At 37.8% G+C, this 13,579-nt stretch overlaps 1 protein-coding gene across 2 annotated transcripts in view; it reads left to right on the forward strand.

The window, feature by feature from the left end:
* The window catches only part of LOC142354372 (uncharacterized), a 76,951-nt gene extending 63,882 nt beyond the window's left edge, over positions 1-13,069 (forward strand). For both annotated transcript variants that reach the window (XM_075406648.1, XM_075406649.1), the window contains 7 exons: positions 753-935; positions 7,069-7,365; positions 9,116-9,376; positions 10,565-10,639; positions 11,085-11,203; positions 11,661-11,866; positions 12,484-13,069. In XM_075406648.1, coding sequence (XP_075262763.1) covers positions 753-935; positions 7,069-7,365; positions 9,116-9,376; positions 10,565-10,639; positions 11,085-11,203; positions 11,661-11,866; positions 12,484-12,598 — 1,256 coding nt within the window. In that variant the 3' untranslated portion in view covers positions 12,599-13,069. The remainder of the gene's footprint in view (positions 1-752; positions 936-7,068; positions 7,366-9,115; positions 9,377-10,564; positions 10,640-11,084; positions 11,204-11,660; positions 11,867-12,483) is intronic.
* Positions 13,070-13,579: the final 510 nt, after the last annotated feature.

The following is a 13,579-nucleotide window of genomic DNA, read 5'->3' on the forward strand; positions in this document are numbered from 1 at the left end:
CTAGATCTTTGCAATGGCTTTTTGAAGTAAAGGTTTCAAAATCATTCAAAGTCTTTTCACAGTTTTATTTGAAATCTTTTCTGTTTGTGCCCCCCCCCCCCCGAAAGTGTTAGTGCAATTTGAAGTGTTTTTCATAGCTTTTTTGGATTTAGTCCTCTGATTTACAAAGAGATATTTGAAATATGTGAAAACCGTTTGTGCAAGCACCCTCCCCCTTCCACCTCCACTACCACCAGTACGTTATGCACCCCCCCCCCCCCCCAATTACAGATCACGTGCTATTACATAGTAGTTCATCATGTAAAACATAGAACTTGCGTCTGGGTTTCCAACTATTATACACCCTCTAAGCTGGTTGCTAATTTCTAAATGTGTAAGGAGTTTTTACATTACTCAATTTTTTTATGCTAACGTTTCTACATTAGCCTGTCCAAGGCAGTGGCGTGCTTCTTTGTATATTGTCGATTAATTTCTTCTTGGAGGAGGAAATCAATTCAAAGTAAGTTTAATCTGAAGTAAGCTAAGATTTTGTCCCAAAAGCAAGAATTAAAATTGATACGCGTATTTGTTTCAATTTTTAAAAGTTAAAAGTCTAACGGCTTTTTTGCAGTCGTTCTTTCATTTATGTCATAAGTTTTCATTCATTTCTGGTAATTAGGTCTACCGCTGTCGTGTTTTGTAATGGTATTTTTCAAGTTCAAGTCAACCTGAGAGCAGAAAACAGTTGCTAGAGCTTCTGAATTTTGTTCCAGAAGGAGAATTGAGCAGCACTATAGACTTGGGCAGACGCAAAGGAGGCTTGGCTCTCGTCATAGATGTTGACTCTTTTGGCACCAAAAACTCACCTCTCACACCGGGTGGTGGAACCCCAAAAGACAGCAGTGCAGCGTCTATTGTGGCCACTGAAGGGGCCAATACTCAGTCGCCACTAGTTGGTAAGTGAATAAATTTAGATAAATGAAGGTCTTGCTTGTATCTTGTTACTAATCCTTGTTGATTTCTGAAAACTTTTTTGCCCTAAATCATGGTTTATTAATACATTTTCCGTATCAAAATCGATCAACTTATCATTACGTCGCCAATCCAACATTCTGAACAAGCAAATTTGCTTGCTAATATCAGCATTTTCCGCTCTCCCATGTTTTAAGATTAGGCGTTATAGGTTTTTGCGGACAACAGTGATAGTGAGGTAAACCATTGCAAATTTAAAATTGGGAATATTTGCCGGTGATGTCCGCGATTGCGGAATTTGATGACACGCGAGAAAGGCGGACAGATTTTTGTCACTATTGTCCGGCAATTTGCGTCACTAACATCAGCGCTAAGGTAACTACTTTCCGCGCACGGCTTCTAAAACTGATTAAAGGAGAAAAAGTGGGAAATAATTGGTTCATATCAAAATGCAGTGAGGGGTAATTATAATTTTAATCCGTCAAAGTTTTGAATATAAATTAAAGGTTAAAGTGCAGTGATGACGATAGCCCTGCTCACGTATTGCGGACGTTGACATAAAAAAGTGTTTTTTCCGAGAACAGTGACGGAATTTTTTAAGGATTGTCCGCCATTTTGTCACTATTGTCCCACAATTTAAACATTTTTCTCCCACGCAAGAATGGGTGACAATATGTCGCCACTCGTGTACGCAAATGCAGACTTTGCTGAATTGGTAGGATTGGCGACGTTATGATCATCTAGAGATGTTACCACTAATGGCGTATCCAGTAATAAACATGATAGTAGAGTCACATATTGGGGTAACAGACTGGCAGAGCCAATCGGCTGAAACGTACCTAAGCGCTGAAACTTTTGATATCGCCTAAAATGGTCATTCGTTTGAGCGTATTGAGAACTCGCCGAGAATGCTCCAGAGGTCTCAAATGCCAAAGGGCTAAAATGAATTCTAACGTTGCTAAATATATCTCTTGCCTCCTGTGTTTGGAAGAACTCAGGACAGTAGCACATTTATCCGCCGCGTTTGAAATGAGGCTAGATAAATTGCATTGGGGTATTGACGGTAACAATGAAACCTAATGGCTGTGTGGTTCTAAGTGGAGAGTATAAACCATGAGACCTACAATTGTTCCATGAGGCTTTTAAAAATTTCTGGCTGACACTTGGTTGATGGCACTAAGATTAGCTGTAGATCAGGCTGACACTCTTTCGAATATGAATAATCGCAGTAATTGACGATCTTGTTAATAGCCGTTGCCAGCCTCTCAACGGCTATTATTTAGGCGCTCGCTTTCTTACAATTCAAAAAATTTGAATTGTATTGGGGCGCTGTTTTTTTTAATTGCTCTCAAACGAGTTTGTAGCAATTATATTAGTCCTGTCGGTCTTTTTATGCGATTTTTGGCTTGACCGATTTTTCGGCTGACCCTTTTGACTTTTGGTCCTCGAAAGCGGAATAAACAGGTAGCGCCCAGCTGGCATTAAGTGCTCTTAGAGCTTTTCAGCTCTGTTTCAGCTCAAACTGTTTTAGAGCTCTGTTTCAGCTCAAACACTTATACTTATGGTGTGAAGGGCGGTTCTTAGGGATTAAAGACCCCTCCACTGTTGACCCCCGCCCCACTATTACCCCCACAGCACCCGCGCTGTTATTCCCACCCCTGCCCCACTGTTGTCCCTCCCCCCATCAGCCCTCGTTGCAACCCCCCGTTTCTAGCAACTGACGAACAACCGCTCGCTAAAAACACGCAAATTTATACTATTTTGCAATTTTTTTCAAGGTGTTTGTAAATTTTTGACATTTTTTGATGGCTGGGTGAGCCCTAGGTGTCAAGGACTCTCACTAGTTTTAATAATAGGTTACTGTATAGTTTCTAGTGGTAATGGAATGGTTTTACATTGTTTTGACAAAACCTGCAATTTTCCCTTATTCAGGTCTTTCCAGAACCAGGGGCCAGAAAACATCCTAAGGGGTTTGATAATGAGTTACTGACAAGTTTTTATTGGCCATGGAATAGTTTTTCGACATTTTAATGTCACAAATTTTAGCAATGTTTTTTATAAAACTTGTTTTTTTTTCAAGTTTTTTTTGTAATTTTTGTTTAGTTTTTTTGGTCTTAAGAGCCGAGGAACCTCCTCTAGGGTTTGAAAATAGGTTACGGTTTTTTTCTACATGTAATCGAATGTCTTACATGATTTTAACATCCCGAATTTTAGCATTTTGTTGACAATTTTTTGCCATTTTTTTTCAATTTTTTTCGACCTTTTCAGTCCTTATTCAGGTTTTTGAGCCTCAAAGGTCAGAAAACCTCCGTTGGGGTTTGATAATAAGGTACTGGAAGATTTTCTGTCATTGATTAATTTTCAACTTCTTAATATCACAAGTTTTAGCAATTTTCTTTTATAAAACTTGCAACTTTAAGTTTTTTGAACTTTTTTCTTTTTTTTTGGGTTTTTTTAGCCGCAAGAGCCGCGGAAGTTCGTGTAGGGTTTGATATTATTTTACTGCATAGTTTATAGTTGTATTGGAATGTTCTTCAAGACTTTAATTTCACGAATTTAAGCAATTATTTAAAGAATTTGTAATTTTATGTTTTTGATTTTTTTCTGGCAACAGGGCACTGGGGCCTGATCCAAGGTTTGATATTAAGCTCCTGCATAGTTTCTGGAGTTAATGTGATAATTATCTATGTTTTTTATGACTCCAGTTTTACTAATTTTTTGATAAAATTTAAATTTTTTCATTTTTAGAAAGTTTTTTATGTTCCAAGTGTATGGATCTTTATGAGCCAGTGAAACTATTTCAGGCTTGAAAAAGGGGTACTGGATAGCCTCTAAAGACATTGAAATGGTTCTAAAGATATTATTATTTTGATTTTTAGCAAGATTTTGTTAAAATTTGCAATTGTTTCCAAAACTTTACAGTTTTGTCCTTTTCTGAGTTTAACGACCAGTACTGGCCAACTAAGCTTTTTAGGTTCAGAGATGGGTTACTTGACAGAACGAGACAAAAAATGTTTTTTTACTGCGAAGTTGAAAACTTTTTTTTAAGATTTTGCCTTTCAGTTTATATTTTTCTATGTTTACTAACAAGGCTAGAAAACTAGAAGTTGCCGAGTCGAATCCCATCATGGAAAATATTCCTATCTCTATTTCGCCACTCGTGTACGCAAATGCAGACTTTGCTGAATTGGTAGGATTGGCGACGTTATGATCATCTAGAGATGTTACCACTAATGGCGTATCCAGTAATAAACATGATAGCAGACTCACATATTGGGGTAACAGACTGGCAGAGCCAATCGGCTGAAACGTACCTAAGCGCTGAAACTTTTGATATCGCCTAAAATGGTCATTCGTTTGAGCGTATTGAGAACTCGCCGAGAATGCTCCAGAGGTCTCAAATGCCAAAGGGCTAAAATGAATTCTAACGTTGCTAAATATGTCTCTTGCCTCCTGTGTTTGGAAGAACTCAGGACAGTAGCACATTTATCTGCCGCGTTTGAAATGAGGCTAGATAAATTGCATTGGGGGTATTGACGGTAACAATGAAACCTAATGGCTGTGGGGTTCTAAGTGGAGAGTATATTCCATGAGACCTACAATTGTTCCATGAGGCTTTTAAAAATTTCTGGCTGACACTTGGTTGATGGCACTAAGATTAGCTGTAGATCAGGCTGACACTCTTTCGAATATGAATAATCGCAGTAATTGACGATCTTGTTAATAGCCGTTGCCAGCCTCTCAACGGCTATTATTTAGGCGCTCGCTTTCTTACAATTCAAAAAATTTGAATTGTTTTGGGGCGCTGTCTTTTTTAATTGCTCTCAAACGAGTTTGTAGCAATTATATTAGTCCTGTTAAAAGTTTTGTCCTTTACAGTTTTGTCTTTTTCTGAGTTTAACGACCAGTACTGGCCAACTAAGCTTTTTAGGTTCCGAGATGGGTTACTTGACAGAACGAGACAAAAATTTTTTTTTACTGCGAAGTTGAAAACTTTCTTTAAGATTTTGCCGTTCAGTTTATATTTTTCTATGTTTACTAACAAGGCTAGAAAACTAGAAGTTGCCGAGTCGAATCCCATTATGGAAAATATTCCTCTCTCTATTTCTCTCTATCGGTTAGCGTTTCTTCCCTTCTTTTTCTCGTTCACGTTTTATCTCTCTCGCACACTCTATCTCTCGCTCCATCTCTCTCTCTCTCTCTCTCTCTCTCTCTCTCTTTTAATTGATGCCGCACTTCAGCTGCTGTTATATGGCGTAATGTCGTCATCTCTGATCCTCATTAACAATGAATTATAGTAGAAATCTGTTTATCATAAATGAATTAGCAGGCACTTTTTAGGAAATCATTGTTAGTTGCTCTCAAAAGCAATTTGTTGCAAATGTATTAATCCTGTTTGTGTCTTTTATGCAATTTTTTGCTTGGCCAATTTTTCATCTGACCCATTTGACCTTCGTCTGCAGAAACGGGATAAAGAGGTAGCACCCAGTTTGCATTAAGTTTTCTTAGAGCCGTTCAGCCCACTAGTCTTCAAGTATGCGATTAACTATAGTCTTCCCAATTCACTCATAGTTCTTTCTAGGTCTAGTCTTTTGTTTAGTCAATGAAAGTTCTTCGAAATATACATCAGGAGCTTGTCCTGATGTACTTGTGTACAACGTACTTGTTCTGCTGTTGTTTTATTTCATATTTTTTTTGGTTCCACCAACGTTTTGTCACTTTTTGTCGTCTGACCATTCTACTTTTTGACCTCGAAAGGGATTAAACAGGTAAGGCTCTGACAAAATTAAGTCGTTGAGAAGTTCTTTTGGAGGCTTACGGGTTGATGGTGCGATTGGCCGTTTTTCTGGCAATTTGGACCCAAACACATGCCAACCTCCTTTGGCCTTTGTTCAGGTAAGCTTAACTTAGCCTACCTAACCCCGGCTAGCTGCAGACAAAGCTGATCGGTCTCTAATAGTTTAAGACAAATTCGTCCGACATTAGTTGGTTGTTTGGCATTTTTTGCCGTATGGGAGCTGTGTGTTCTTAAAGAGTTCGAAGGTTGTTGGAAGATATTAAACCAGTATCAGATAACTCTGCGATGATTCTGTGATTGTTTGCTGTTACCGAGTTTCTAAATATTTCCTCTGTTTTTGAAGTTACTAATACTTAGTATTTTTTTTATTGTTTTAATATTAAATTGAGTTTGCTTACCGATAATTATTTTTCAATGATGCTGGATGTATTAGTGTGCATTAGTCAACGATTTGACAATGCGCTTTAAAAATGAGTAATCAACTGCGCTAAGTGATGGATTTGTTTTCGAATAAACACATGCTCATGTGTTTAATTTAATGGCTTTAAACGAAATTCGTAGCAATTGTTTTGAGTCCTGTGGTCTTTTTTATGAGGTTATTCTCTTGACTAGTCTTTTGTCTGAGCCTTTTGACTTTTCGTCGTCAAAAACGAGACAAACAGGTAAAGTCTGGAGAGCATTAGGTTCTCTTAGAGTTTGACCACAACCTGTAACCCCCCTCTCAACCTCGTTCCACGCGTAACCCCGCACAGTCGCGCTCAGCAACCCCCCACCCTCCCTCGTGCTCATTCCACCTCAATTAAGATAAAGCTAGCCTCCCAATGACGCTGCTAGCTAATGACGAAGCCAACCGCTGGCCAGTCGTTTGAGAGCAATTCGATTGATGTAGTCGATTACGTAATATAATTCTACTTCTCACCTCGTTTCAATTAACCCCCAATACAGCACTTGGAATTACAAGTATGTTTTCTCATAATTAAGTGGATAAATTAATACCATTTCGGGTTGTGAGGGTTTCGTCAAGTCCCACGGCCTGGGAAAGCACGGACAAATGATACAGTACCAATGTTTATACTACAAATTTTATAGCGGATTAAAATGGGGGCGAATGGAGAGAGGGAAGAAATTATAGGGGTGAAATGATAGGAAGTTGAACAAATGGGGGTGAAAAAGAGGAACATCGTGTTATATAGATATTTATTCGGTTTGGTTGCGTAATGAAGTTGTTCAATAATCCAATAGATTTAGAATTCAGGAACCCCTATTTCTTTTAAAATCAGAATTTTATTCCCTATCGCATAACATTTCAATGGTTTCAGATGACCAGAAACGTAAAGAGCGCGAACTTCAATTTCTGCGACGCCAAAACGAGAAACAACAGCGTGATTTGGAGAAACGTCGTAAAATGACAGAACAAGCAAATCAACAAGGTCAAGAGCGTCAACTTAAGGAATCCTTAGCCCAGGAGCAGAAGAAACTGGAGGCTGCGGCTAGGAGAGAGAGGATAATGGCGCAGTACTTAGAGAAGAAGCGGCAGAAGGAACTGGAAGAGAAAGGGCTGGCCTCAAGTCACGGACAGGCAGTCGCTAAAGGAGTTATCGGCGGTGGACCGCAAGGTAACCCCTAGTTTGGCCCAATTCAACAAACAAGATAAATTGCGCTGTGTGTGCATTAATTGTTTAATAGCCGCCCTCATCTTCTCAGCCGGCTATTATTGCGCTCGTATTTTTTTTTTACTTCGTCAAACTTTTTTTCGCTTTACCATTTTGCCGCTTTTTCGACATTTTGCGTGAAATCTTTTTGACTTCTCTAGGCTAGTTTCTCTCTTCTCTCATTCTGCTAAAAGTTAATTTGAACATCAGTTGCTAAGCAAAGCAATTCAAAATGAACAGAGTCGGTATAAAAAATTGAAGTCAGAAATAGAAACGGGATAAACCCATAAAGCCCAATTTTAGATGCCCGCTATTTGAACGTCGTTCCTATAAGTCTTAGTTACCACCTCTAATGCTTATTGGTGTTGATAGTAGCCCCTGTAGCCTCTCTCTAAGAAACAGAAGTATGTTCAACTACGAAATGCCATCAAAATAAAGGGGACTTAAAAAATATTTTTGTACAAAAATCTTTTTTTTTCAATATATTCTATTTGTTCAATCCCAATCATGCTTATTGGAATCAACGGCGGCTATTTTCCGGCAATCTGCCGGGTATGTTTTGAATGCTGCCTTTTTCATTGGTATTTGTCAAAACAGGTATCACCAAATATGAAGTATGCCTGGATCCTTATTAATGATAGTTGAGAGCTTTCGTGCAAAGAAAGCATTCAATTTAGTCGTAGTTTCTTATTATAGCTGCGAAGCTGTAAGCTTGGCGGAGCTATATTGCGGTGTCCTTGGGGTTTTTTACAATTCAAAGAATTAGAATTGTATTGGAGCGCTGTCTTTTTTCAAAGATCTGTTCACACATTATCATGATTTTTGAAGTCAAATTGGAGTAGTGATTTTGGTCACGCCGAAACAGGAAGGGGAGCGAAAAAGCGAGTGGTTTTGTGGCGTGAAATTTTTAACTCTATTTTCAAAGTTTTCGCTTTCTCACTAGTGGTTTTTTTTGTTCACATGCGGCTATTTCACTTTGATTTTTACTGTTTTTTCGATTCTTTGGATCGGATTTTTTCCTTAATGGTTTTCCCAATCCATTCATAGTTCATTCTAGGCCTAATTTCTTGTTTGAACCAAATTTCCATTTCTCGCTAGTGGTTTTTTGTTCGCATGCGGCATTTTGACATTGATTTTCTGTTTTAACTTTTTTTTGATCTGATTTTTTTAGAAATGGTTTTCCCAATTCACTCATAGTCCGTTCTAGGTCTAGTTTTTTGTTCAGTCAATGACAATTCTTTGAATTGTACGTCAGGAATTGTCCTGCTTTGTTTTTCGTTTCGTCGTCTGACCCTCTTTTTCGTTTTACAATTGTTCACACTGCAAAGCTGAAAAAGTCAAATTTTCTTAATGACTTCTTCCTCTCACTAACGGCTTTTGCGCGCGTGACGTCATTTCTCTCTCTCTCTCTCTCTCTCTCTCTCTCTCTCTCTCTCTCTCTAGCCAAAGTTTTTGCGTGATTAGATGTTGATCATACGTGACTTACCTCACTCAAAAAAATGACTTTTGCACTTTAAAACTTGAGTTTAATTTGTATTAAATTACGGTCAAAGGAGCTCGTATGTGTTATAAAGGTCCCTAATGAAAGAGCTCTTTAGCTCTCGTTTGAGAGCAATTAGCCCGACGCTAGTCAGTTATGTTTTGGAGTTTAAGACCCTGCTACCCAACGATTCAATTATTTTAAAATCTGCATGTAACCAAACTGTTGTTCCAGGATTTGCTTTTGTGACTGCCGGAGATGGCTCTTCTGGCAAAACGGGAGGCGGCGGAGCTCCTAAACTTGGCACTCCAAAGCATAGATCTAAATCAACCACGGCTGATAATACATCGGCAACGCAAGGGTCTAAACAGTCCAGAAGCAGAAAGGGAAGTGCGAGTGACAAACAACAGAAACAGAAGTTGGAGCGCAAAAATAGTGCAGGTGGCGGAGGAGGAATGGCATTGTCACGAAGCAGGAAAAACTCGGTGGAAAATTGTGAGTAGTTTTGATTTTCATCAATTTTTATCAAAAACCACTGGATGTATGCTTAACTACTGTTATCTATAAAAGCAAACAGAGAACAGAATCATTGTCTAACTGAATGTTGCAATAATTATCAGATTTACAATACAGCAGAGATACTATAAATCGAATTTTACGCCATTCTGAGTAATTTTTAATGTACATTACATCTGTGCTACTATCGTTATTGGATGTAGTTAACAACAAAAACTATGACGCAGTTCTGTTGAGCACATTTTTGTTAGTTCTGTGAACCTAAATGTCCTATAATGAAATAATCACCCGCTTTTTTCTGCAGCCAGCAGTATCTTGGTTGTAAAAAAATTGAAGCGTTTTCTGTAGAGAATGTTGGAAAGTTGTGTGTGTTAGACACAGTCTCAAACTAGCCTTCTTGGTAGTGTTAAGAGTCGAAAGACCTTATTAATTGCTCTTGAACGAAGTTCATAGCAATTATTGTAAACTTGTGTGTCTTTTTTATGCAAATTTTTCGCGTGACAATTTTGCGCTTTTCTTCTAGAACATTCTTTGACTTCTCAAGTGACTTTTTCACGCTTTCTTTCATCATTTTTGAGGAATACCTAGTGCTCAGAAGTTGCTAATATAAAATCGGTTGCAGCATAACAAAATTTAGTGACTCGTAGCGCAGTGGTTAGTGCGGGTGGCCATGGTTCGAGAGGTCAATGGTTCGAATATCGGTGTGGTCAAAGGTTTTTTGCACCCATAAAGAGAAATTGATCTAGACTAAAGACCATGAATTAAATTACCTCGCCTGTCGTTCAAGAGCAATTCTTCCGACATTAGTCGGGTTTATGTTATGGTATATAAAACCAAGAAACATCAAAATTTAATGTACGATACTCAAGCTGGTGCCCAGACGGGTAAACTGTGCCCATTTTTTCCGGTCATTAGGTGCACTTTGAAGCAAACGCCCCCTGCTGAATGAATTAAATTTAACTTATAAGTTTTGCCTAACTGCCCTCTGTAAATATATTTTGATTTTGTTAAATTGCTATATGACTCTACAGGCCAGCATCACACCCACAAGTAGAAGGCTTTCTGCTTGTCCTTCCGTGAGTATATCGTTGATGCCGTCCTGACCTTTTTCCCAATGTGTATTTATTTTACTCTAGATAAATAATTTCAATTATTGTTGTTTTTCAGTGCTAAGTGACGGCGAATCGATAGTGTCAACTATGGATAATTGGGATGCGAAGTCTGAGTTCAGCGAGTATAGCGGTAGGGACTATTTCAAGTTATTCCTACAGCTTACCAGAACCATTTTAAACTCCAAATTGCAATTTATATTTTCTTCGAACGAACCAAGTTTATCAATTATTGTTGTAGTTGTCTTTTTTTAAATGCAAAATTGGGTAAAGATCAAAGTTTTTTTCCCCAAGTGTACAGTTTGTCATGGCACTATTGTCAACATAATATATATGACTAAGTCTTGTTTATCGTTAAGTATTTTGCATTTTAACAAATTTTGAAATAGCTAGAGCTGCGAATGATGATAGAAATTAGAAACAAAATACCTATACAGAAAAAAAATGGCAAAAGAACATGCAAAATGACTGAGAATTAAAAACGGAGGATAAACTAACGAAAGAATCATATTCGAAGTCCGCATTCTGTGAGCTATACTGAGCTTGTTTCAAATTATAATTTCATTTGGTTGTTTCAGGTCCGAAATTGTTTGTGAAACCGAGCAGTAAGAGTAACAAGCAGAAGATTCAGAATGCCATCACACAGTCTGTCTTTCCAGGTGCTGTCAACAGTGAGATGAAGAACAAGATTCTGCAGGTAATATTATCGGTAATGTCTCACTTATTTTTTGCGTTTGAGGAACAAATCTCTCTGCACCAAATCATAGGTATCCCCCCAAATAATATAACAACCCTATTAAAGAACCGTGCTAAAATGCTATTACTTTGCAAAAATTATTGCGGGATCTTTTCTGCACCCCTCCCCGCCCCCAGTGTTTTCAATGTCTCCGATAACGAGTTGCTATAAAGCACGTTACTATGTAAAAAATAGCACGTGCGCCTGGGGGGACGGGTCAAATATATACCCACTAAGCTGGAGGTGTGGGGGGCATGAAGAGAAAAGATCTAAAATTTAGTTAATATTCAAGTGTCAATGAAATTAATTTGAAGTGTACATTTTAATTTACAAAGATAATTTCGAAATGTGAAAACCGTTAAAAATTTATTTCTTAATTTTCCCCATACAATGTGACGCGTTGAGTATGGTTGTTTAGCAACTGGACGTCGCCTGTGTAAGTGGCGGATCCGATGTCAGCGAATCGGGAGCAGGGAAGCATTTCTTAGTGCTGTTCAGAGACCACAGTCTCAAATACAGAGCCATCTATCTATGTGACGGTGACTGCTCTCAGGGGGTCATTACAAAAATTGTCGGTATGGGTCCGACGAGTGTCAAGCTCAACATGATACAGGATCTCTACAAGTAAGATTCACATGATAAAAATTTGAGTCGGGGTAACTTTAAATATTTCACACCGAAATGGAAGTTTAAATGTAAATTAATAAATTCTTGATCAATTTGATCTCCAAATCTATGAAAGTTTTATAGAGTTAAATCGGATTCAATAAATCACATGACAAATGTTAATGTTGATGATGATGATGATGACCTTTTAGGACTAAGTGATGTATGTTAAAATTTATGATACTTGTTTACACTATCTGTTCACCCCCAACGTTATTCCGTAATATTTGAAGTTCAAGTCCCTACTACCAAATGAGGATGACTTCTCTAGACTTAAGATAGCTAAGCCAAAGCGAGCCCGACGCTGGTCACTTGAGAGTACTTGGTTCGACTTCAGAACTATTTTTTAAGATCGCAAGTTAAATATAATTTGATATTGATGGGATTCAAATTTGGTGTTTCTCGCGACTTTCTGCTGGAGTATATTAAATGCAATGGGTTTGTTTTAATGCTGAGTATATGCTTTTTTCTGAATTGGACTACCGTAACTAAGATTTTGTTGACTTTGACATTAAAGTAATTTTCAATTGTGTTGCTCTTTATTGTATTGTTACAGTCTCAATGTTTTTTTCCAGGTACGACAGTGGAGGCAAACGTTTCATCCAAATTCCAGCTAAAACAATGTCAGTGTCTGTTGATGCATTTACAATTCACAATCAGTTATGGAAAAAGAAATCAATCGCATCCTAATTAACTCTATGCCTAACTAAAACAGAAAACTACACTCGTTCCTGTGTGAATATCAACGAACTCTTATTGAGATTGTATCGAGACTTCATGAATTTGACTATTGAAACGTTTTGAAACTGAAAATGAACCAAAATTTGGCAGTTTGTTTTGACCACATTTCGTGCAATATTTCACACGCACTCAAAAATTCTATCCTTTGCTTTGCCATGCGTCTGCAAATTTGTAAATAAATTTAAATTTCACATTTAAAAAGCCTCATATGAGAAATTTCGGGCGTTTTAACGCCAAGTTACAGAATTACATCGTTTATTGTTTGAGATTAATGTTTGTGTAAATGCGTAATTTCATTCTAGATATAGCAGTGTTAAATGAACCCTAAATCTTTTAGTATATGGTACATAGGCTTTTCTCTCAAACCTTTCCATTGTTTATAAATTTGTATTAATTCAAATTCAACAATTATCCTCATTGTTTTGAAAGTGCCATTAGAAAGTTAACATCGACTAGAAAGTTGTTACATCGAGCAATCCTGGTCAAAGCTTGTCAACGAAAGGTCCTATTTTTAATGGCCGCCCTCATCTTCTCAGCCGGCTATTATAGCGCTCCTAATTTTTTTTACAATTCAAAGAATTTGAATTGTTTTGGGGCGCTGTGTTTTTTTAAGATGTGCTCACACATTTTTCAATGACTTTGATCTTTCAAAACGGGATAAACAGGTAAAGCCCAGTGGGCATTAAGTTTCATTAGAGGCCCAAAGTAGGGTTTAGTAGTCCTTCGCGTGCTTAGAGTGCTGCTGCTGGGATGGCCTTAAATTTTTCATGCTTTTTAATAGCCGCCCTCATCTCAGCCGGCTATTATTGCGCTCCTATTACGACTCGAAGAGGAGTATTGGAGAAGTCCTTTTTTTAATCAATTTTATTGGAGTGATTTTTGAAGCGGGAAATGAAAAGCGTGAAAAAAATTGGAGTGATTTTGTTGCTG

Source organism: Convolutriloba macropyga, chromosome 15, assembly GCF_964194025.1.
Source record: "Convolutriloba macropyga chromosome 15, txConMacr16.3, whole genome shotgun sequence".
NCBI classification, from domain to species: domain Eukaryota; kingdom Metazoa; phylum Xenacoelomorpha; order Acoela; family Convolutidae; genus Convolutriloba; species Convolutriloba macropyga.